Source organism: Hetaerina americana, unplaced genomic scaffold (genome assembly GCF_022747635.1).
Source record: "Hetaerina americana unplaced genomic scaffold, ioHetAmer1.1.p SCAF_11, whole genome shotgun sequence".
Classification (NCBI taxonomy): Eukaryota; Metazoa; Arthropoda; class Insecta; order Odonata; family Calopterygidae; genus Hetaerina; species Hetaerina americana.
In genome coordinates, this window is record NW_027286181.1 from 3,731,187 (window position 1) to 3,755,263 (window position 24,077).

Genomic DNA, 24,077 nt, shown 5'->3' on the forward strand with positions numbered 1-24,077 from the left:
TTGATGTGATCACAAGGCTCCTAGAGTAAAAGTGGAAATTGTTCTCACATCTTATAACTGATAAGTTTCCTCTTGATCACATTTTAATGATTTCATGAGAAGTTTACTAAAAATACTAACGATTCCATTTTGCCATTATATAACAGCATGGGATATAGTGTAGTATACGAGGTTCAAGAAAGTGGGAACTCTAAATATTTGACTACAGCAAAGATTTTACAATTTCAGGAATAACGCTGTACCTATAAATAGACATTAATATTTTAAAACAAATATTATATTTTATATAAGTTATAAAAACCTCTCCTGAAAAAATAGACTAACTGGATGGTAAATGAATCATGAACATATTTGCATAAATCTATATATTTGTTTTAGAGTCATACTGTCATCTTCATAAGTCAAAGTTCATGTTAAAGTTGCTAATGAGAAAATCATGAAAAGTTCAGGTTGACATATTCTACTACATAATAGTAAATAACACTTAAGAATTTGGCAAAACCTCAATTTTTGATAATGAGATGACTAATCAGTAGCCAAGGAAAAAAATGAACTTTTATCAGAATATTTGACAATGACTTTCTTTGGTGATTTATTTTATCCTGAAAATAGTTTGTAAATTATATTTTTTCTCAACTTTTTTCTGTAAGAAAACATGATTTTAAACTCTTATTAATAAAATTATTTGCTATTTTTTTCTTTTATTGATGTTTCCTATTCATTTTAAAGGGTGATCTCTCAACAAATACAACGGTATTACTATTAATACACAGTGAACTGGCAGATGATTGTATTCAGATTCTCAACTACATAAAAATATCATAGAACCCATTGCGACTCATGCTGCCCTAACTGACTTTGAAAGAGCAATTTTCAAATGGAACTTTTTGGTTACTACTCATAAGGCTCATCAACTAGAGGGCAAAGATGAAAATAACGCTCAGTTATTAGGAATCAAAAGGTCTGAATTAAGTAATTAATAAAATCCCTATGCATACCTAAAATAAAGGATGCCCTATGCAATGATTTTCACAGCACTTTAAATGTGGCATTGCAGAGCAACGAGTGACACACACTGTTATACCAATACGTTTCTATCACTAATAAAAATAATTTAAAAATTTTAATATTTTTCAGCTATTTTATTTATCTTTCATGAGGTCAAATCTAGAGTATTTCACAACTTTCTGGAAGTCTTATTTCATGCCATTTTTGTTTAGTAGAAGGAAATGTAATGCCAGCATATTTTAAAATAAATTAATAGATAGAATTAATGAGTGTTCAGATTTATTTAAAAAAGTAAATATTTATATTCTTTACAAAAAAGAATGTTACAAAAACAATTTTTTTTGTAAACTGGCATTACAATAAATATACAGAAAATGTCCTCTTCGAAAAGAATGATGTAACAAAGCTAAAGATGCTAATATAAATCTACTTCTTCATTAGAATTAAGAAATTACTAATAAAAAACCATAAACACAGTAATCAACCCGAAGGTCGGTTTAGTAGGTGATGGTAGAGATCACCCAGTACTAAGCCCTATACGGCGTGTGAAAATTCACACATATTAAAGCTAAATTGATTTTTTTGATGATGAGTTTAATATACCCTAATTTATTTATGCATGATAAGTTATGTGCATTTTCATTAGTCATCGGCAATATTTACATTAATTTTCTAAATTGCCACATTATTATATTTAAAAATGTTTTCATAAGTTAAACAGACAAACATATGTGCCAAGTGCAGTGTTTCGTGATAAAAAAATAATACTGTATTCTAAGTACATATATAGGTATAAGTACATAAACCTGTACAAATAAATATCCAAAATCTTATAACATGTTCACTTAAAAAACGAAGTTCATTTTAAACGATTCTACTCTATACAATTATTTATATTAAAATTATAATTAAAAATTATTTTAAAAACTCTCAAATAATCTAAAACCTAAACCAGCTAAACGTAAACTGGTATGAAATGAATTAAACAACTGATGAAAAATAAAGAGTAATGGAAACAGTTTTACTGACTCAATGCCACAACAAAAAAACTAGTGGAAAGAGCTGAAAAGCAACTTTCAATCGAAAAAGTCAACAATAAAAAACTGAAATGTTTTCTTCTAAATTTTCCAAATCTTGGATGGATGAAGCATTTAACAGGCTGAATCCTTCAGACCTCGTGATAAAAACAAACTAGCTGAAACCTATTTAGAATTCTAAGTTAGCCACAGGCTCTTGATATTAACACCGAGGAGCCCTTAATGTAGTTATTATTGTTTAAACTACTAGGGAGAGTCTCCTAATTTAAGCCGTGAATTCCATTCATTTCATATTTATCAAGAGTACCAGGGAGTTCCCACCACACTTCTCACTTCCCAAAGGTCCTACACACCCAATATTATAGAAAACTGGCAGTTTTATAAACAATTTCCTTGGGCATTAAAACCCTACCTTTACATCATAATTTGAATGCAATTTATTTTTATAACACATTCATATCCAATTTCTGATTTTCTAGTTCACTGAAAATCCTTAAAGAACAGTTTGCACTGATTTTCCTGATATAAAAAAACATAACCTTAATGATCTATTACTTACCACTGACACATAACATAATGGGAGGGCTATTGAGTTCTCTATTACAATTTTATGAACTTATCTTACAGCTTATTCAATCATTATATCTGAAAAACTTAGCATTAATAATATCAAGTGAACGGAAGTACACATGTGAATGGGCACTATATATAAACCACTGGAGTTCCACTCAAAATAATAATGCAGAGGAGAAATACTGCAATGGACATGGAGAATGATGCTTATCAAAATGGTAGTGATGAGGCTGCCAAAATAGGCCTGGGTTACAATTTGAGAATGGTCCATATTGCAGCTTAATCAAAGAGAAATTTTTCAGGTGTTTCAACCTCTCGTGCGATGGCCAACAGAAATATTCACCGAGGCCAGTGCACCCCTGGCTGCGATTAATGGCTAAATATGAATTGAAATGAGTTCTTACTCACTTGTAAATGGAAAAAATGACAAACATAGAGGTGCAAAAAGCAACTGACCCTTTTGAAAATATCAAGAATGATAAAAGATGGTGGTAAGCATTTTATTAATTTATTATGATTCTTAATTGATTATTAAATACACTACATCTAGGAAGTTCAACTAAAATTATGACTGTGCACTAACTGATCCTTTATGGTTGCACATTAATTAACCCTCTATGCTTGTGCACTAATTAGCCCTGTGTGTCTGATATCTACCACTGCCTACTAAATACAGTGGATCATGCTTACATTACATGAAAGCACACCTACTGAGCAGCAATTATGTCAAATACTAATTCAAGGCCACAAACACAAAGCATGGCCTTAAATATCAGTATTTAACAGAATTGACACACCATTGGCGGGTTTTCATTTAATGTACAGGTATGTATGATCAAGCTAGTACTCTGTCACACTGAATGGTTGCATAAGTTTTATAACACCAAATCATTCAAGCATTGCTAATATGTGCACAGTGGCATTCATTTGATTATAAACTAAGAGAGTAATTATGATAAATCTTATATACCCTTTCAAATTATTATTCATAAATTCGATGGTTATCTTTTCGGCCCTCCCAGATGTAGCTTTACATTAAAAATGTACAAGAAATCTTTGACTGAGGATGGGCAATCACAATACATACCTGTACAATCATATTATAAGACAATTATAACTGCCAAAACTACAACTGACGAAATTCAGGCCACATTCCTGATAGTCTTAGAATTACAAATGGATAATGATGACTTTTCTCCGAGTGCATGCCATTAATGAAACAGATGAATACCTAGTTAAATGTACACTCTACACACAGATGCTGTACAAAATTGCATACGATGGGCACAATATGCCTCCTTTAAATCATGTATACGTGAATTAACAACAAGAATGATGTGTGCAATGTAAAATTGTGCATTAAATACAAGACATAAGAGAACCAACAAATTATATTCTCACAGAAATTATCATGTAGGAACAAATTATTAAACACACAAAGCTTGAGATAAAATATATTTTGTAAACTAATTCTGTACTATATTAACTTGAAATCATCAATTATATAACATGCAGAATGTTAAAACTAAAATGAAATATTTGGAAACTGCAAAGGCAATATCCACAAGGTTTGTCCCACATTATCATCATGTAAAAATTGATCTCTTACTCAACTAAAGTAAGAAATATTAAAATATTTTGATAAGGAAGCTTGAGCTTATAAAGTATTGAAATATGTTGGAAGTTAATGCATTTAGTGCAGTGAACCAGCAATTATTAATGCAAGTTGATTAGAATTAAATATACGTTAAGTTTAGATAAATAAAGGATTAGTCAGTGGATTCAATAAAGATTTACAAATGGCTTAGTAAAATAGTAAGCTAATTCATGCTGAATTAAAACACCAAAATGCTTTCCAAATTTTATGAAAAGGGAAGTGTTGAGCATTGACTTGGGAAGAATTGAACCATAAATGGTAATTTTTGCATTTTACACATGCAAAAAGTTCTTTGCCATTTTCAGCCACTAATATTCCTATGGAATTTTTACAAATCCTCCATTCATTTTATTATGTAATTGATTTTGAGGCACACACTGTTCTGAAAATGGTATCTAATATTTAAGAAATAAATACAACACTTTCACTAACTGAATGTTGAATAAATATCTTTGTGTCACTCCACAACAAACTATAAACAAACACTATTTCCTTTAATCTAGAAATCTCAAAACCCCTTGGACATCCCAACTTTTACAATCCTTGACATTACAGTTTTCTTGGTTCCCACCAGCGATGACCACTGACAAGCCAATGACACCTGATCATGTCTACATGTATGCATGATCAAGTCAACATTACATTGTCTTGATCATGGAGCTGGTAAAGAAGACCTACATCCAAATCAAGGATTCCAGTTCACAAGAAATTCCAACACTAAAACTGGAATCAACACCTGCATTGACATGAAACATGACTTTCCCTCAGCAATAAACACCTTTTCATCGATACACTCTTGAGTTTATGATCTGGAAAGCATTCCAAGCAAGGGCAGAAGTGGTGTATAGACTTGTACTTTAGTACCTGCTATTAGTGTTCCAACGTAGGGCTCTTGTGTATTGATCACATAGGGTGCGCTAGTGAATGCAGCCGGAGCAGCAATTCCTAGAATGACAAACGAGAAAGGGTTTTTTGGTTGGAGAGGGGGAAAGGGTCTCAATTCCAAATGCACAGACACACACGCACATACATTTATACACATATACACACTTCCACACAATAAGCCAACTTATTTTATGGAATTATAAGATGAAAATCAACAACGGCACTGATTACTAGCCTTGAAAATGCTATTTATAAAGGCTGCCAGTAAAACATATTCAAAAACTACCTCATAACCTGTAAAAAGAGGGTTTATGTTCATTTACACAGAAAATTGTAAACAGTAACAAAAGAATAAAAAAAAATGGATAAAAAAATTTCAATGTACTTAAAAACTGAAGCTTTTCAAGGATAACAATTTAAACTGAATTATAAATAAAAAAGATCTGAGGATATTTCACAGTGATTCTTTTACAAATATTACAGACTTCAGGGCACAATGACCAAAATATCATCAAGCCGGTGGATTAACGATGTAGTCACAAAAATGAAAAAAAAAAAACAATTTTAACTTGGTTTTAATAATGAAAAATCGATACTGACGCTTGGATATTCAATTTTACTAATTTTCTGAAAAAATATGACTACTCTTTCAAAATAAGACTGAGGTTAAATTATATTTATTAATAGGCAGAGATAAAATTCAAGGCTTTAACAGCATGCAATTTGTACACTTATTAGGAGTGCTACTTGATTAGTTATGTACAAGAAAACACCAATTTAACAAACACACCTTAGCATTAAGTGAGAGAGCTTATGAAAAATGGGCATCAGAACATGTAGAAAATCTGACCATTTACAAAGTCATATTTTATGGCTACAATGAAACAAAAAAAATTACTTTTAGGCAGGTGTGGAACATCTAAGTCACCAGAAGATGGTGCAATGTCCAGAATTCTTGAAGGATGATTCTGTAGCTGATGACACAATTCTAATATAATCCCCTTAATTAATCATTTATTTTGATAACAAAAGTAAAATAAGAAGTTTCCAAATCAATCAATAAGCAATATGGATGTAGAAAATCATCCACCACCCCAACTCTTCATTGACCTGCTAAAGATCACAGATATTTTCAGCCTTTTGACTGCTTTTACCTAAAGGTTGCTGTTGCTGCTGTTGTTGTTGCTGCTGCTGCTGTGTTGCGGCCGCAGCGAGGTATTGTTGTTGTTGCTGAAGCAGCTGGATTTGTTGAGGAGCTGTGGCAGCTGCAGCCGCTGCTGCTGCGACCACTTGCTGTTGTTGCTGCTGTTGCTGTTGGCTGCGAAACAGCTGCTGCAAGGGACAAGAGTTAAAGAGTTGAAACCAAAGCGTGTGTGTGGTCGAATGAAAAGGAATTTACACTGCAAGAATTTACCCCTTTTGCACACTACGCAGAATGACAACAATGAATCATTCATTGCCTAAATGGATAAAGAGAGCACTCATGAATTGGCAAGGAATAAAAGGGAAAGACTGAGATGGAGATTCTATTTTTAAGTCAATGAAAACATTTAGAGGGACCAATTGGCCTGACTGATTTATGTCTAAACAAAACGACTTGGTCCGAACAAGCTGCATTGATTGAGTAGCATCAATTATCATAAATTTCATTATCCCAAAATAGTTATTCGTCAATGTTTTCATTTGGTATTATATCTCAAATTTTACGTCCTTACTACCGGTCAAAGTAGTAAGGACGTAAGGAGAAGAATTGCGCTAGGCAAGGAGGCTTTTACAAGGAGGAGGGAGTTGATGAGAGGGATGTTGAGTAAGGATATTAAGAAAAGACTCGTAAAAACTTTGATATGGAGCGTAGCTATGTACGGCGCGGAAACGTGGTCATTGAAGCAGGAGGATAGACGTAGACTGGAGGCTTTTGAAATGTGGGTGTGGAGAAGAATGGAGAAGGTGAAATGGACAGAGAAGAAAACAAACGAGGAAGTACTTGGTATGGTGGGCGAAGAGAAGAGCAATCCTATGGAGGCAGGAAAAGTGGATGAATGGGATATTGACTGGCAGCGGGATGTTGAAGACTGTAAGTGAGGGGAGAATGTTAGGCAAACGAGGAAAGGGAAGGAACAGGATAGGGATGTTGGACGGGATGAAGGGAGGAAGAAAGTACTCAGAGCTGAAGAGGGACCTGATGTAGAGTAGGGTGTTGTGTTTTGCTAGGGGCCACAAATTATTTAATTAGTAATTACGTCCATCCAAAAACCTACCTTAACCGGTAGATTACCTAATAATAATAATCTCAAATTTGGATGTAGAAATCATCGGTTAGCAAGAGCTAACTGTCAAGATCAAATGAGTGACATCCTAGTCCAACAGTATTTCAAAATTAAAATGCAGGAAGTGCTATGAAAAATTGACACCGAGCACTAACTGACAAAATTTTCAACTAAATGTCAACACTAGGATATTTTACCTTGAAAATAGATGGTTTATGAGATCTCTAACAACATCCTCCTATTTCACTTTTTTATACCATTTGGTTTGATTGCAATAAAAACTGTCCACTGATAACATTTGCATGTGACAATGACTTTTATTGACTTAACAAAAACAAGGAAGTTTTTTGTCTTGGATTTTGCACAGATTAATCAACAGAAAGACTGATACTACTTGTTTTTTCCAAACTATGTCTGCAAAATTAAACTAATATTTAGGTTTCTGCAGCACTGACATACCATCAGAAAGTGATGATTAACTTTGTGACTGGAATACGCTTTGGCCATAAAAGGAATCATCCATAAATTTAACCACATGAATTTTGATATTACTCAAAGTCATCCCTCGCCCTGTTGCACTTTCTAAAAGCCCCTTTCAAATAAAGTCCCAATCTGGGCAAACCGTCTTCCCCATTTTGCATTAATAAGTAAACTTAAAGAGTTAAATATTCTGGAATCAAATGATCACTCTTTCTCAAGGGCCTTCCCTCTCCCTAGCTTAACTTTCTCAAACCTGATCGTCGTATAATCCCGTTGAAGGCGTCATGCAAATTTATGGACGATCCCTAACAAAAGACGTGGGTGTAATCGAGGAGCGGTGGCCCGTCGTCATGAGATGACACATTCGGAGGGAATGCTTTAACTGCTCCGCCTTCCTCAGGCAAACTCTTGATGCTCCGCGCGACACAAATATTAAATAGCGACGATATTGAGGAAAACGGAAGACGATGGCATGTCGACACATCGCCACCTCCGCGATATTCAGTCATAACTGGGGGGCGACGGTGCGTGGAGAGTGGAACATCACACGGACTGACTCTCCTCCCATTTACTCCCCCGAGCCGTGCCATCACCCTAACTGTCATCCCCCCCCCAACCCCAATACTTCACACAACAATAAGCTTAACATATCCCTCTCTCAGCCCAGTCCCCATGCACACCCTCCTCTCGACCTTTCCAAAGAGTAGTCATGACGACCGCGGCCGGGGGCACTTTTGACGTCACCAAGTGGAAGGGACCCGAGGACGAGAGAGAGCCGAGGGAAGGAAGAGATTCGGTTTCGGTGCGGAAGGCGCGCGGGGTTGGGTTGGGTTGGGTTGGGTTGGCTGGGGCGAGCGAGTGAAGGCGAGAGGGAGACGGGCAGGGGCGTTCGGAATATTTGCGGGGGGGGGGGGAATAGGCGGGATGACAGACGCGAGAAAATGACGAGGGGGGAGGAAATGTTGCCGAGGAGACGCACACACACACACACACACACAAACATGGACCGGACAGGGGAGCGAAAACGATGAAACGAGGCCGTTAACGCTCCATAAAGACGACGCAAAGGCAACCTCTCTCTCTCTCCCCCCCCCCCCCTTCCGGCCGCCCCAGGGGATGCCTCATCTAATTGAATCACCACGATGCTGAAACGTCCAATAAACGGCGATGATATGGTTTCAACCTGTATTTAACCATCCACAAAATTATACGCGCCGAGGGTTTACCACAAGTCTGATTGGATGGTAGGAGACGGGCAGTACACGAAATGATTCAGACGGAATAGTCAATATTTTGGGCAGTGGTCGTATCGATCGCACCACACTAAAACGCTCATACGCCCCATTCCAATTTCGCGGAGAAACATGTGTTTGAAGTGGGTAGAAATGATATAATCGCAATAGATACGAAAGCACGACGAATGAATTACTATTCACAATATATTACTCCTTCGTTGATGGTACGAAGTGGAAGGCGTGGGAATCTAGTGGGTGAAGTATTCGACTCCTGACCGAAGGTCCGGGTTCGTTTCCGGGTGACGCTTGGTACAACGATATTTTATTCAATTACCTGGCTAAATGTATTCAAGGATAAAAAGTCACTGTAATAACGTTGTCACACTGTTGAATGCCAACGCCAGAAATCTCTTGACGGTGCGAACGCATCATAAGTTTTACTACGATGGCACTAAATGCGAGACACATTTGAAGCACGGAGACAGCCATACGTTGCAGTGTTGCTGACCTCGGACGTCACCGACTCTCGTTCTGCACTGATGTATTAATTATTGATGTAATTAATGTAATATTGACGTATATATGTTCTGTATTGATGGCAATCACCGTTTAGTAAAATCCGTTTGAAACTCGAAACTAAATGTGGAATAGCAGCTGCAATGGATTGCCACGTGATGTTTGAACAAAATAATGCAAAAGAGTCAGAACAAAACAATGCGGATTTCTTGGTAACCGTAAGATTTGATGAAATAATTGCGGGGGCAATGCACCAGCGAATTCCAGATCCGAACACAATAATCACGGCTAAGCCATGATTTTCCATCGCGGCCCCACTGATCTCGTGTTAGGGTGCGTGAAATTTACACATTCCGGGAAGGGGATCGGTCTCTTCCCTGTGCCAATGGAAACGCTCTGGCAGAACTCAGAAATCACTTAGGTTGGGTTTAGGGGTGTGCCTAGGCAACGACCGGGTTTGAACCCGGGGCTCCCCGAACCGACGCGACCCACTACGCAAAAACGGTGACGGATTAGTAAGGCACACCGGTAGTATTCAATTAAAAAGTATAATTTTGCAAAACTAACCGTTGAACAGGCTCATCTCCAAAAATATTTACGAATTTAAACGGAAATTTCAAAGAGGGCAACTGACGCAAATGAGAAGTGACATCTATTCAAATTTAAAAAAAAACTTGTAGGCACTACAACAATCTGGGGATCCGTTCCGTGAATGAGGGCGAAATGCGTATTAATGATTTAAGACCAATCTAAATAAAAGCAAATATGAGATTGCAGTCAAGTGTTTATCAACGTATCAACTAAGCACGCGTCATCTGATACGCCTTGTATACATCGTATCAATTGCATCCAGAATTGGATGTCGACGAATCATGAAATGAGAGATGAGAATAACAAACTGAAACGGTTGAAATAACAAAGATTGCCTTAGCACATTTAAAAAAAAATCTGAAGGGTCAGCTCCGTAGGTAATCACCACAAAAATATTCATAGTCTGAAATATACAACTCGATACTAAGCACGACGATCTCCAGATGACGGCTACGCGAACGCGGAAAGGATGAAAAGAAAAAAATAAATAGAGAGATCGGATAGAGAACCTGACGAATCCTGCAAAAAAGACTACGCCGCAGGTTTTTGGGCTGCGTTATCATTCCCTGAGACCGGAACTTCGCGCTTCCAACGAAAAATTTACCAAGTGATGACATCAATGTAAAGACAATGCGCATGTTTGCTAGGGTTGAGCATGGACATAATTTTACATGTCACAAGCAATTGCGGAATTGTATGAGATTTCTTCGAAATAAAATTTAAGACGGGGCAAGGAAGGAGGTTTAGGACGTGAGATAACGGACGCGGAAAACAATGGCTAACACAAAAAGGTTTTGTTTCAAAACTTTTCCTCCTGCGTCAAGGTCCACATCGACGACTCTGACGGCGACAAAAATAATTTTCGTGCGGTTCCAAAAATATTCACACCAGGGCCCCTCCAAAAAAAATTCAACGCCGATAAAATTAGAACTGGCACCACAACTGTACGACATAATGCCAGCGAAGTCTTATACGTCCACAAAGACAATCACGTCGACCCGAAAAACAGAATACATCCGCTTTTTTTCAGCAATTTTTCCCAATTTCACGTAAAGTAGCACGAAAACTCAGGGGTAATTGGAAAACTTATTTTTCAACAAAGTGCCAACCTCTTCACTTATGAGAAATCCCGTCCCGTGCGGAATGGCTGAACTTTTTCCCCGGCGGCCCTACAATGCGGAACATTCTGAGCGTTCACCACCAACCCCTCCCCCCACTCACCCCCTCACTTAAAACCAATGCTTGACGACGAAGCAGTCACAAATATTCCACGCACGCCGGACAAAGAAGTGCACGAACAGATGACCAATGAGAATGAGCGCCGGAGAGGAAGGGGGAGGAGGGAAAGGGGGAGGGGGGGAGGTGGCAGACGAAACACGGGACGCGGAAGGGGATGAGGGATGGGGTGGGATTACTACGGGAGGGGGAGTGTGGTGGCGAGCGGGCGGAGGAGGCAGATTGGAGAAGCGAGGGCGGGGGAAAGATTAGGGAGGCGGACGGGCCAAGTAATGGGAAGGACATGGCGGGAGTGGGATGGATGACAAAAGAACCACGACGGAGAGGGGAGACATCCTTAAAACCGCCACTGTGACGTCTTTGGGGAACGGGAGGGGAAGGGTGAAATAATTACGGTCCGGGGACAGCGTTCCCAAAGCGCAGGGTCATACAATTATATTATCATACACTTGGGTGGTAAAAATACACAATTTTTTTAACGATTCCAACAACATACAGTCATCGTGTTAGTTTCTCTGACAGAGCCGGAACAAAATGCAGAATAAAACGTATCCCCAAGCCAGTACTCTTTGTGAGCACGAAAAATGCAGCGAAGATATTAGGAAACTAATTTACGCATATCATCAATTGAAAATGAAAAAGATACCAGCCGCTATATTTTATCTTTTCGGACGCATTCGAAGGGCGAATTACGTTCAGAAAAAAAATCACAATGATTTTGATAATAAATGGAACTTTAGCGGGGCCTCAAACAAATAACACATCAAACAGAAACCCAGCGAAGAAAAAATTAAAATGGCGGGATAATACAACCTTGTTCAAGAGATGATGATAAAAAAAACGGCATGCAGATTAAAGGAAACTCTGAATCCGGAATTAGGTTTGGGCAAGTGAGTGTAATAAACACGCGACAAGGGTAAAGAGGGATGAGATTACAGAACGAAGAGAACGTGGCAGTGAGAGAAGAAACCAAGAGATTTAGGAGAAAAGAATGACAAAAAGAAATTCAAGCCTTCGGACTTTCGTTCCTTTTTTTCCCCTCGTTTCGGAGTGCCTTTCGCCTGAGGCGAGTGGATCGATTAGAGCAATAAGAAGGGGTCCTCCGGAAGCCCACGCTCAGAAAAAAACAATCAACGCCGGCGTACTAATTTTACACGTGTTATCAAGCCGCGGTTAACGCTGAATCAACTATTACGCCATGCCTAGGTTTCAAACGTTTTGATTCTGCACAGATATGCTGTTGGTGGTTGAGCATAGAATTACGAGTCAATTCAACAAACGCCACAAAAACCGAATGCTATACTGCAATACAAGTGCCTTGGGGGGGGGGGAGGTTACATTTAAAGGTCTAAAAAGGCGGAGAAAAGATGATAATGCTCACTTGAATAACACTGCCTAAATAAGATGGAAACTTTAAGTAACACAAAAGTGGACGCTTTTATGCAAAAATATTACTCATTTCAACTCACATTTACAAAGAGGTGAATGAAAAAGAGAGTTAACTTTTCCTTTTATTATTTTAATCAATAAATATTTATTTGCTGACCAGAATAAAGCATACGCGACTGAAAAAAATACATGGCATTTTTCCGCCGCGGGAGAAATTTCGTTCGACCCTAGGGGTTGGCGGCCATTGGTGGAGAGCGCTCCCCTGGCACGGGTGGGATTTTCTAAATGATATCCGTATGCCAGGACGAAGGTTTATTACAGGGAGGGAAGTCTATTTTTCTCGCGAGTTAACGAGGCGGCCGGCAAGTGGGGAGGAAAATACAAATGAACACGCTCCGAGAACGGATCCAAAAAGGACGAGGGGAGAGAGTCAACGAAAGAGAGAGTGGAGGAGAGACGGAGAGAGAGAGAGAAATATCTTCGGGAACGGACGCCCGTTTGGAGGCGCGGAGGACGGAGGTAGCGACGCCAAAATAGAGCGAAGAAACAAAAGGTGAGGAGGGGCACTGGGGGACAACGAGGAGAGGAGGAACAAAAGGAATGATGGGAAGAGGCAGAATGGGAAAGGGAGGAGCGACGGTATCGTGTTGTGGGGGGTGGAGAAGAGGGGGAGACGGAGTGGATTTTGAAGGGAGGAGGGGTGGGACTCGGGAGGGATGACGGAGGCGACACAGTGTTTATCTCGAAAAGTTGTTTTTAGAGGTGCGAGAGGAGGGGGGCGGAACGGTGGGGGCGGTGTACTCTCTGGTGAGTGGATGCACGGGCATTACGAAGGAGGGCGCTGCCCCCGACCCGTACGTCGGCGGAGCACGCCGGTCGGACAAGTGTATCTTTGCCTCAGCTCCGGCCCTGCTTTTTGGTAGGGTGCTCTCCTGCGCTCCAGACCATGTTTCCTCCGTGGCGCTCACTTCTAGGAACGCCGACTTCAATTTATTTGAATCCAGACTCGCAGGAACTGCCACACATTTCAAGTCTTACACATATTAAATTGCCTCCACCACTGCTCATGCACTACAAACAGCGTGACTGAGAGTGATTTATAATTCAATATTGCTTTATGTTAACTTGCTCGATTAAACGGGACTAAAAATTTAAACTTTCAAATTTTTTCATCTACATTGGATTTAATCCACGAGCAGGATTCCCATCGTAGCCTCGCTGCAAGTCATATCGTTGCTCGAATTTAATTCCATTGGACAAAATACTTTCTATCGTAATTGGGGAGGAGTAAATGCATAGTTGCATTCCGCAACTTTTCAAATTACAATAAAAACTTCTCATATGACATTTTTCGATGCTTTTGATCAAATTTACAATATTAACGACAAGAAATGCTGTTATGGGTTTTTTTTAGAAAATTCAAGTAGAAAGAATTTTAAAAGGTTCGGAGTGACTTTGATTTAATACAATGGAAACAGAGCTCCTAGGAACTTGGCGACTACTATTCTTGGAAATAAATTGATAATGACGGACACGACAGAATACCGCTTGGAATAGGTCAAAAATTGATCATCATGAAGGGAACAACTATACATGCACATACGCGTTTGGGGGGAAGTTATTTGCTCCTATATTTTCCGTACCCTCAACTGCCAAGTTAGGATAAACGAGGTCTAAGAAAGTATCCATCCCACCCATGAACTTATCCTCCATCCTTGCGCATTATAGAGAGAGTTCCGGTGTCACCCATGGGAAACGTCACGGAAATCCGTCCCAAGGCTCCAACTCGGAAGCCGGGACGAAGGAGGACTGACGGGATCCCGCTCTCCTAGGCTCTCCCTTTCCCATGCTCGGGAGTGCTACACGGAGGAAAAAAGAAGAAACGAGACAAGGTGAACAACGGCGATACTCGAGATGCAGATGGGAGGAGAGGGAACGAAGGGGAACACCACGTAAGGGGAGCGAGCGTGCGTGGATAACAAAAGGAGGATTTCCCACGTCGCCTGCGCTGAGGAAAAACCCCAAAAGAAAGTTATGACCCAGGATAATAACTATAAACAAAAATATCACCATAAATGGCAAAACAAGGGGAGTAAAAAAGCGCGGAGGGGAAAAAACCACAAATATGGGCCACGGAAAAAAAATGACGTGAGGGAAGGAAACAAATCTGAATGTGATAGTGCGGATTTATTATTTCCACGAAGACGCACCCGTTGAATAACAATAAACTGGGGAAACAGATTCGAGAAAAAAACCCAAAACATTCGCCACTCGGTAGGAAGTAGGCGGGGGTGGAAGTGTGGGAGTCTATTCAAGACGGGGACAGAGAGTCTATAGATAGGCGGGCGTAACCTTGAGGAGAAGAAACACCATAGCTAGTTAGCCGGAGAGCGCGACACGTACGTAACGATAAGCCCAACCGGGAAACCAGGAGCGGAAAAAATAAACCCGGGACGGAACAAACGAAAAAAAACCAGAAAATACTATCGGAGGAAAAGGTTTTCTCCTGGACGGGGCATTAAGAGAAAGTGGACGCTGGGAAGCCGAGAAGGCAACGAAATTATAGATTCCGGCCGAGACGCGAGAGTTTAAAACTATTTCTGCTGAATCCTGCGGATTTCTGAAGCGGTCACCATATTCAGGGGAAGTAAGTTGGCCCTGGGAAGGGATGATGAATGCCGGGCGAGGTCTCTCTCCTATCTCTCACTCACTCGCCCTCTCTCTCTCTCCTCTTCACTGCCTCCGGGCGGCGAGGAGGAGAGAAAGAAGAGGCAAGGAGGGAGGAGTGACACAAAATCGAAACAGGGACGTGACAGGACAGCCGGAGGGAGAAGGAAGAGGGAGAGAGAGAAATGGTGCTGGGCGGAAACACGCAAAAAAGGATACGCACTCTCCACGCACTGTGGGAGAGCACTGCGGAGGACTGTGCCATGCTTGGAAATCGACATCGCCCTCCGACGCCAGTGGTCGAAAGAAGACGACGGCGGGAAAAAAGCTCTGATCGCCCAACTGGAAAATCTATTAAGTCAACTTATGCTGAAAGATGACGTAGAACCAGTGCAAGTAAGTAAATCGAAAATAATAATATTATACATACATACGTGTGTACATGTGTACATAGATAATGTAGAAGCACTCACGAGAGCAATTAACATTTGGACGGCATAATAGACCACAAAATAAAATAGATAACAAGTTCCAGGACACTCACATATTAGATTGTTTGAGTCTTCGGCCTTCTTCAGGTCAGACTGGACTTGGTGCTCCAGTCATTTAAACCTTCCGGGCTGAATCAAGCCCACTGAATCCATCCAATAGTCGCCTACATATCCCCTCCCACCCCCTAGTTCGTTTCCTATTCACTATATATATATATATATATATATATATATATATATATATATATATATATATATATATATATATATATATATATATATATATATAATATATATATATATGTGTGTGTGTGTGTGTGTGTATGCATACGTGCTCGTAATATATCCCAAGACTAACAGTTTGAATGCCACTGTGGGATTTGCACGGTTGCGAGTTGACCATCAAGTGGTGCGCGGAGTGAAATGGCCAGAAAAGTTTCTTAGAATAAGCTAAAAAGCAATATTTCATCTATTTAAAATAGAGCCATTTTGAAAACAGCCACCAGTTAATTTCCTAATAAACGAACGGCTTTACACATGCAAAAATTCAAATTTTAACCAGTAAATTTTCGAGATAAAAATATACTTTTATAAAGGCTTTAAAAATCTTTTTCAAGGCACCAGCTAGTTCCACAAATTGACGGCCTAGAACTACAAGAATGTTCAACCAGTCAAAGTATCTTGTGATACATTAAATAACAATATCTAAGTAAATATTTTTCGTACGTTACATGTTAGGCGCTGACCTAATCATTCTCTGGGAGTATGGAAATGTGAACAGCACGGCTTCTTACAAATCTCCCCGCAAAAAAATTGACATTTGCTTCCCTGCACGCGAATAAATCATAAAATACATCTGCTGCAATATCATATCTGAATTTAATGCAACAATCAGCGTTCCAACCTTTATTGATTTGAAGGGAAGGGGAAAAAAAGTTGAGAAGTCTATGCCTCCAAAATGCGACATTTACAGGATTGCTTCAAGTTTACTGGCTTATTTTTACAATTCCATCTAATAGTTAACTCAGTATCTCGAATTTGGTGATTCGTGCCCGAAATAATACCCACGACGGCAAGGAAAGCATTCGTACATTTGCATGTATGGTCATGAGGACTCAATCGTGCCTAAATGAAATCCGTTTATCTTTTAGAAGAGTGTTCCTCGGGTTAGGGCACGCTGGAGGGCGTGGGCGGCCCAGATTTTCTTCTGCTAATTGCGAGAGAGGGAGAGCACGATTGGGAGGCCATGCCAAGGCCATTCCCCAACACACCCAGTGCTACGGAATCACGTTTATAAGCCCAGCATTCAAACGGAACAAACAAATTTGAGTGGGTTTAACAACCGCACCTAATGATGAGGTAGACGAGCACAATATATTCAGTGAATCGATCACGTCTCCATGGTAGATAATAGCACGGCCAACTGTGGTTAAAGGACGCCAATAAAATTTTCCTCAGGCCACAAAAACCTATTGCATATCTGTACCCGCATAAAACTTCCCCAATACATGTTCGAAAATCTTGAGACGGACAAGACTTCAAAATGAGACTTTTTGCTCAGACACGCAGTAAATAGTATGTACTAACGTGTCTTCCGCAGTGGATTTGACACTGAGATAATTATAGCAGTCAAGCGAAGGAAACATAAATTGAAAGGTACAAACTTTCGTAAGGACAAAGACAATTGCTATTTCTATGTTCATGCAATGAATAAAATTCATCGAGGAAACAGATTGCATGCTATTAAAGTCGTGATTTATAACAGGAAACTTAGAAATCCCAATCGAGGCGTGAAAAATGGAGATAATCTCGAGCCCTACTTTCAAAATTTATGTCCTTAACACGCGCTTATTCCTAAAATATTTTGAAAACCAGCAGCGTCAAAGACATCACTCTAAAGTAGATCTAAAAAATGTGGTTTTTGGAATTATGAAAAACTATTACCTGTAATACGAATCAGAATTCGTTAAAATGAATTACTATTGAAATAATACATGAACTAACGTGTCTGCATTGAGTTTTCATGCCTTGAGGAACAATTAAAATCATCAAGTGAAATTTATCTATTTCACAAAGAAATTTGCCAACGTCGAATATGCAAAATGAATTTTTTGATAACGAGCTCGCGAGGACATAAGATTGATTATCTTTGGTATGGCCGAAAACAGGGGATAACAGCAAATTGTAAATACAACACAAGTTTACCCAACAGTGTCACTTTTAGCTGAAGTCTAGAAATCGTCTTTCCAGTCAAACAAATACATATGTTACAAAATATACGGCACTTTATCATGGGGTTAAATATATTAGGCCCACGAAAAGGCCGAGGCAGCGGAATAATTGGTATCGCAGGACGCCAAATATTAACAAGTGACATGACGATGCGATATGGAGTAAAATGATATATTTTAAAGATCTAGAACATAACGTCCATTTCGTGCCAACGAATTTGTCCACAGGTAACATAATCACTCGAGTAAAAAGAATGCTAGTTTAAAGCTGCGGACATATTCAACACTACTTGCTCAAACCTACTATTAGACACGCGATGATAGTAACACCATCCGGTATTAGCGGATATAATCCATCCTCTAAGGGCGAGGGTTTCGATGGAATCGAATTAAGAGGAAGAATATATTCCTGACACGAACTGAAATATATGAATATAAATTACAGAGATAACGCAATGAACACACTGGCTGCGTGCGGCAGTGATTAATTACGAAAGAATAACGTTCATGCTATCCAAAGGGCGGACGTTAAAGCTGGAGGTTAAAAAGGAAATAGTTTTAGTAAAAAAGAGGCAAGAGATAAAATATTTGTGCTGCAGAGAGGAACGGGGGATCCTTCAAAAGGATTTTATCTCATACTCATTCTCTATTAAAGCAAACAAAAATCATACACAGATTCGAAAAGGTAGCTAGTTAATATTAGGAAATGATTTTCATGGCAGTGAATTCGAGTGGAGAGGGTTTAGGAAGATGTTGTGAAAGGGTTAACTATCCCGAAATATTGTCAAGCAGTGTATTCTCTTCATATCATGAAGGAGCTGAGTGCTCAAAGAGTAAAATCGACATTAATTAAACTTTCTGGAGATGAGGTCGATAACGCGCACTTTTAGGACTTGAATGGATTCCGCAGAGTGATGATTCGGTTATTACGCCACTAGGTCACTTAATTCTACTAAGTTGTCTAAGAGCACGTCGTAATTACACCCAGAACATGATTTAATTCGGTAATAAAAAACCATTCCCAAACGTTAGTTCTAATGGAACGTGCACACAATTAGATTTACCTAAACGGAGCATAGGCCGCAATTTCAATGAATGCATGGAAACTTCAACACTGTGATTAAAGCGGAATCATCTAAACAAAAACGGTGAACAGCTTAACTCAGGCGACAATCAATTACTCACGAATATGCTGACGCAAGGTCGAAAGATTCTACGTAGCAAGAATAATGAGTACGGAACGGAATTAAAGTGATTTACATACAACTTCGATCAACGGTGCAGCACTTACCGTCTCCCGGTCAAATTAAAATTGTGCCAACGAAATCTTTCCGATGTCACCTTGATTCGGTAATTAGTGAACATTAATATTAGTCAATGCTAACTTGGCGAGGCAATCAACTATCTACGCGATGTTCACAGCACCTGCTGCTTTTGTGACTAATGGGTCTGAGTCGCGGGTTAAGGGAACGTACTTCCAGGCACAAAATCGACCAGCCCCTCGAGGAAATTTAATGTTCAACCCACCTCAATGCTCTGAATATTCCCATCACGTCTTCATAAAATTTACCGAGTCTCACTAGTGACAGGACTACTGTACTGAAATAATGCAATAATATCCTACACTCATTTTATTGAATGAATAATTGAACTAAAAAGAGGTTGTTAAGTCATTTATTTGACCACTTTCTCCGCAAATTCATGTCAGGTGTTTTGACATGGAATTTGTAAACCTGAGGTGTATCTTTTGTTAGTAACTTTGTTGCTACGACTCGCACCAATTATTTTAAAAGCTCCTTAATCAGAGAGTAGACCTAGTTTTTCCCTCTCTGGGAGGCCATCTCATCAAAATTAATAATTGAACAAAAATATTGTGGCCAAGGATTTACAGACGAGCCCACTCATTTATGACTTTTGAATTCTCCGAAGATGATTTCACGTATTTTACTTCCAGTTGTACTCTGCTTTCCAGTTCTTCACTTCCTCAATCAAAAGGGACAGGCATCTCTAGGGATCTGAATAAATGCGACTACAAGACTTTACACTTCCAGCACATTAAGCTGAGATCTACTACGACGGATAGGAGGATGTATTTCGGTCCGGACTTCAACGATGTAAAAGCAGAGAATTTTGAATGAAATACTTCGTAGGATGGGGGGTTGATTTAAGGAGAATCTCGCGACTTTGGTAAAGCATAGGACGACGCTGGATTTCTTTCAGTCTTCAGTTTCTCTCCATCGAGATGACTCAGCAGCCGCTTAAACAAACACGTGGATGACAAAGGCATACAGTATTAAAATTAATGTCCTCAGTAAGCTTGAGCAGTACCTCTCAATGTCATTTTCCAAACTACGACTCGCTCTCCGCAATGGCGTAATTTCCTCTCCCTTCGCCACGACATCATCTCTCCCTCTCTCTCTCTTCTTCCACATGTTCCAGCCCAAGGACTTGCGAACCTCAAAACCTTTCTCCTTTACTGACTCGGAAATATTCCGCGGGGTTCAAAAAATGCAAGGAACGCTGAGAAAGTATCCGAAGCGAAAAAGAATGACCGCGAAGGAATGAGAAATCGATCCTAGCGAGGGGGGAGAAAGAGAGATAGAGAGGAGAAATTGCAAAAAGGGCGTTTTGCATGCCTCTCCATCGGAACGTGGATTAGTGCGCGAGGGTGAAGAGGAGACAGTATCGAGGGGGGAGGGGTTCGAGGGGATAGTGCGAGAGTGTGAGTGGGGCACCCCCAGGAGGTGGGGAATCCAATCCACGATTCGAAGACCCTTCGCCCAATTCCTCCGCCTCGTAAACATCGGTTCCCGTCCGATCGCTGATCGTTAATTATCTCCACCATCGCGTCGCACCAATCGCACCCATTTAACCCCCCCCCACTGCGGACCCTTAAGTGAGCCGGGAGGAAAGGAACAGAGGAGATTGGCGTGCGGGGGAAGGGGTGATGGGAGTCTTTCGTAGCTTCGTTAAAACGAATTTAAGGGCGTCCAATCCATTACCGCTGGGGAGGTTAAACCTCGTCGTCGGTCGGAGGGCGAGGTGTTTGGGGGGGGGGGACGAGCTGACGGGCTCGTGATCGAACGAACGACAACCACCTCCCCAAACCCTTGCACACGCTTTAAAAACCCCTCCCCTTCTTCCATGGTTAGTACAACCCCTCTAAAAATCTCACCGCCACTCCACCCGGCTGCACTAATGAGAATCCGCCCGCGCGCACGGCGGCTGAGGGCAGGAGATGCCGCCCCGGAGTAGTGACAGGCGACCCCGGCGCGGAGAATCAAATGGCAGTGCCGCCACCACTACCGGAGCGGGCGGGGAGACGGGTTGGGGCGATCGGAGGGGTCAGGGAGGCAACGGTCGGCCGCGGAGGGAAGAGGGAGCGGGAGGAGGACGCGGGGGTTGGGGGTGAAGAGTTTTGAGCGAAGTGGGTTGGGCGGGGGAAGGGGGGGGGGGGGAGAGGGTGGAGACTGGTCGATTGGATTGACATCCTACCTGAGAGGACAAGCGCTCGGTGGCAGCTTGCGCCACGCCCCCTCGCGTCGCCAACCTATTGGAACACCACGACGCAAATATTTACTCCAAACGAAAAATTTAGCTACACTCCCGCATGAAATATTTCAATTTAACGCTTTGTTTGATGTCACCAGGGGTGCAATGGAAAGTACTACTCCGTTCCTTCCGTTCCCAAAACACGATTATATTCCTATTGCAGTGCTGTCTTTCTGCTTATCGCGATATTTAAAAAAATGAAACAGTAGAAGAAAGTTCAGATGCAGCCACGGCACGAATGGCAAGGGCGGGTTTTAGAACATCTTTCAGATAAGAGGTGTGTTCTATGTTATCAGAAGTCCACATAAAATTTCAGAATAGAATTTTAGCGAGAAATAGATAAGGACTGTCTTCACTGGACTGCTTGAAGAATAATGGATGTTCCTTCAGCGAACAGAAGGGTGGGGAAGCCAAATACAGTTTTCCTCCTTCAGCCTCTTTGACCTCTTTCTTCACACTTTTTCTGCTTTTTACATTTATTCGCAATTCATCATGCGAAACCACAATGTGAAGAACGGTAGGGCATCAAGTTAAATTATTAACGAAAGGTCTAACTACGGGAACGGGATTCACTCCGAAAAAGAGTACCCAATTGAAAAAAATTAAAACATCTCGCCTTACGGACTGCATTCTACGGTCTTCCGCTAACGTTGCTGTTGCTTATTCTTCTAGAAGCCGCTTGTTCTTTGCACTCTCCCGACGACTGCGGTGATTTTAAATGAACATTTAAAAATTTAACAGGACTATCATTGAGGCATGGAAAAACATCCATTACTTAAGGTACATGCATTCGAAGAAGGAAACATTTTGAACAGGGGTAAAGTAGAAGCTGGCCTCTTTTATTTCTTTGAGAGAGGGGAGGGGGGGGCGGAAAACATACTCCCTACGCCGGGCATGGAATTTCCTAGAATTCTTTAATTCCGTCCTTGTTTTCATGTTTCCCAATGGAATACTTATCCTCTTTCCCGATTTCTTCAACTCCGCATCACTTTGATTTCCAACATGTCACATACCTAGGCCTCAGCTTAAACCTGCGGTTCCGTAGGCGTCCATTCTGACGACGAATGTTTGCAACCTTTTAATCGAAATAAACGCAAAGAGCACACACATTCTCTTCAAAATAAAATCGCGTAAGCTACGTGCCCTAAAATTTTCCAAGGAAGGAAAACCGACGACGCTACCAGCGAATCAACGTGAATGGATACGGCATCCTTCATGAACGCCGCATGGCGCTTTCTTTTATTAATCTTGGGGATAAGGAGCAAGGAAACGCATTCAATACGGGGGTTCATAAACCGAGGGGAATGATTCCAGCCTTTAATAGGGCCCGCTTCGAATGGCTCCTTCCCAAGCGAGGCGGCGGCAGCAAGACAGCTTCGCCATCGCTCGCGGATAACCATTACGGGTCTTTAAGGATTCGATGCATATTCATATTCGACTTTGATGGGCCCGACCGTATTTCCCTTTTAATGCTCCTATAATGGAAAGCATTCGACGAATCCACGATTGGAGAACGGCGTCACCCGTACGAGCCAGGCCGCCGCGCAAAACTAGAAAAATCCCAAAACCGGGAAACGTACCGCGGCGGGCAAACGTGCAATGCGAGCTCCCTCCTTGGAAGAAAATGGCTTTGAGGAAACGCGATGAACTGGAAAATTATTCCCTACTTCCAAATGGCCTTACGATATTGCTGGAAGCTAAGTGAGCATTTCATTCCGATTTACTGGTACATAGGATCGCGATTAGTTTCGAAAATACGTCCTATATTATAATTAACCGTGGGTCACACAACAACGGTTATCAACCCGAAGGATGGTTTGATAGGTGAGGGAAGAGCTCACCCATTACTAAGCCCAACGGGTTGTGAAATTCACATATCAAGGTAGGGGAGCCAGTTCCTTTCCCTGCGCCACCTATGGTTTCCCAGAAAGATCTAGTACTGGAACAATCACAGCTTGGATGGTCCGCAATGAGAACCAAGATAAACTTCCGGATGAAATACCTGCAATTTTTAACGATTATAATACGTGAGGATGAACCAAGTGGATATTAAAATCAAACATAGCGAAAAGATTTATTTATATCACACAGGTGCTTCGCGTCTTGTTACACAAGAGACCTCCCACTCCTCATTTACCCAGAGTCCTGGTTAGCAGAACAGCAATCACAGCCTCCACGCCGTTCCGTGAGAAATTGGATGTCGATTAACGGCTTGCAAACGACTGAAAGCACCGCGGCACGTGCCGAGGGTGCGCAGAGGTA

At 40.8% G+C, this 24,077-nt stretch overlaps 1 protein-coding gene across 1 annotated transcript in view; it reads right to left on the minus strand.

The window, feature by feature from the left end:
- LOC139701070 (pumilio homolog 2-like) overlaps positions 1-24,077 on the minus strand; it is a 1,002,002-nt gene that overhangs the window by 24,041 nt on the left and 953,884 nt on the right. The window contains exons 9-10 of the mRNA XM_071599645.1: positions 6,315-6,492; positions 5,140-5,220 (exon numbers count right to left, since the gene is read on the minus strand). Of these exons, the coding sequence (XP_071455746.1) occupies positions 5,140-5,220; positions 6,315-6,492 (259 nt within the window). The remainder of the gene's footprint in view (positions 1-5,139; positions 5,221-6,314; positions 6,493-24,077) is intronic.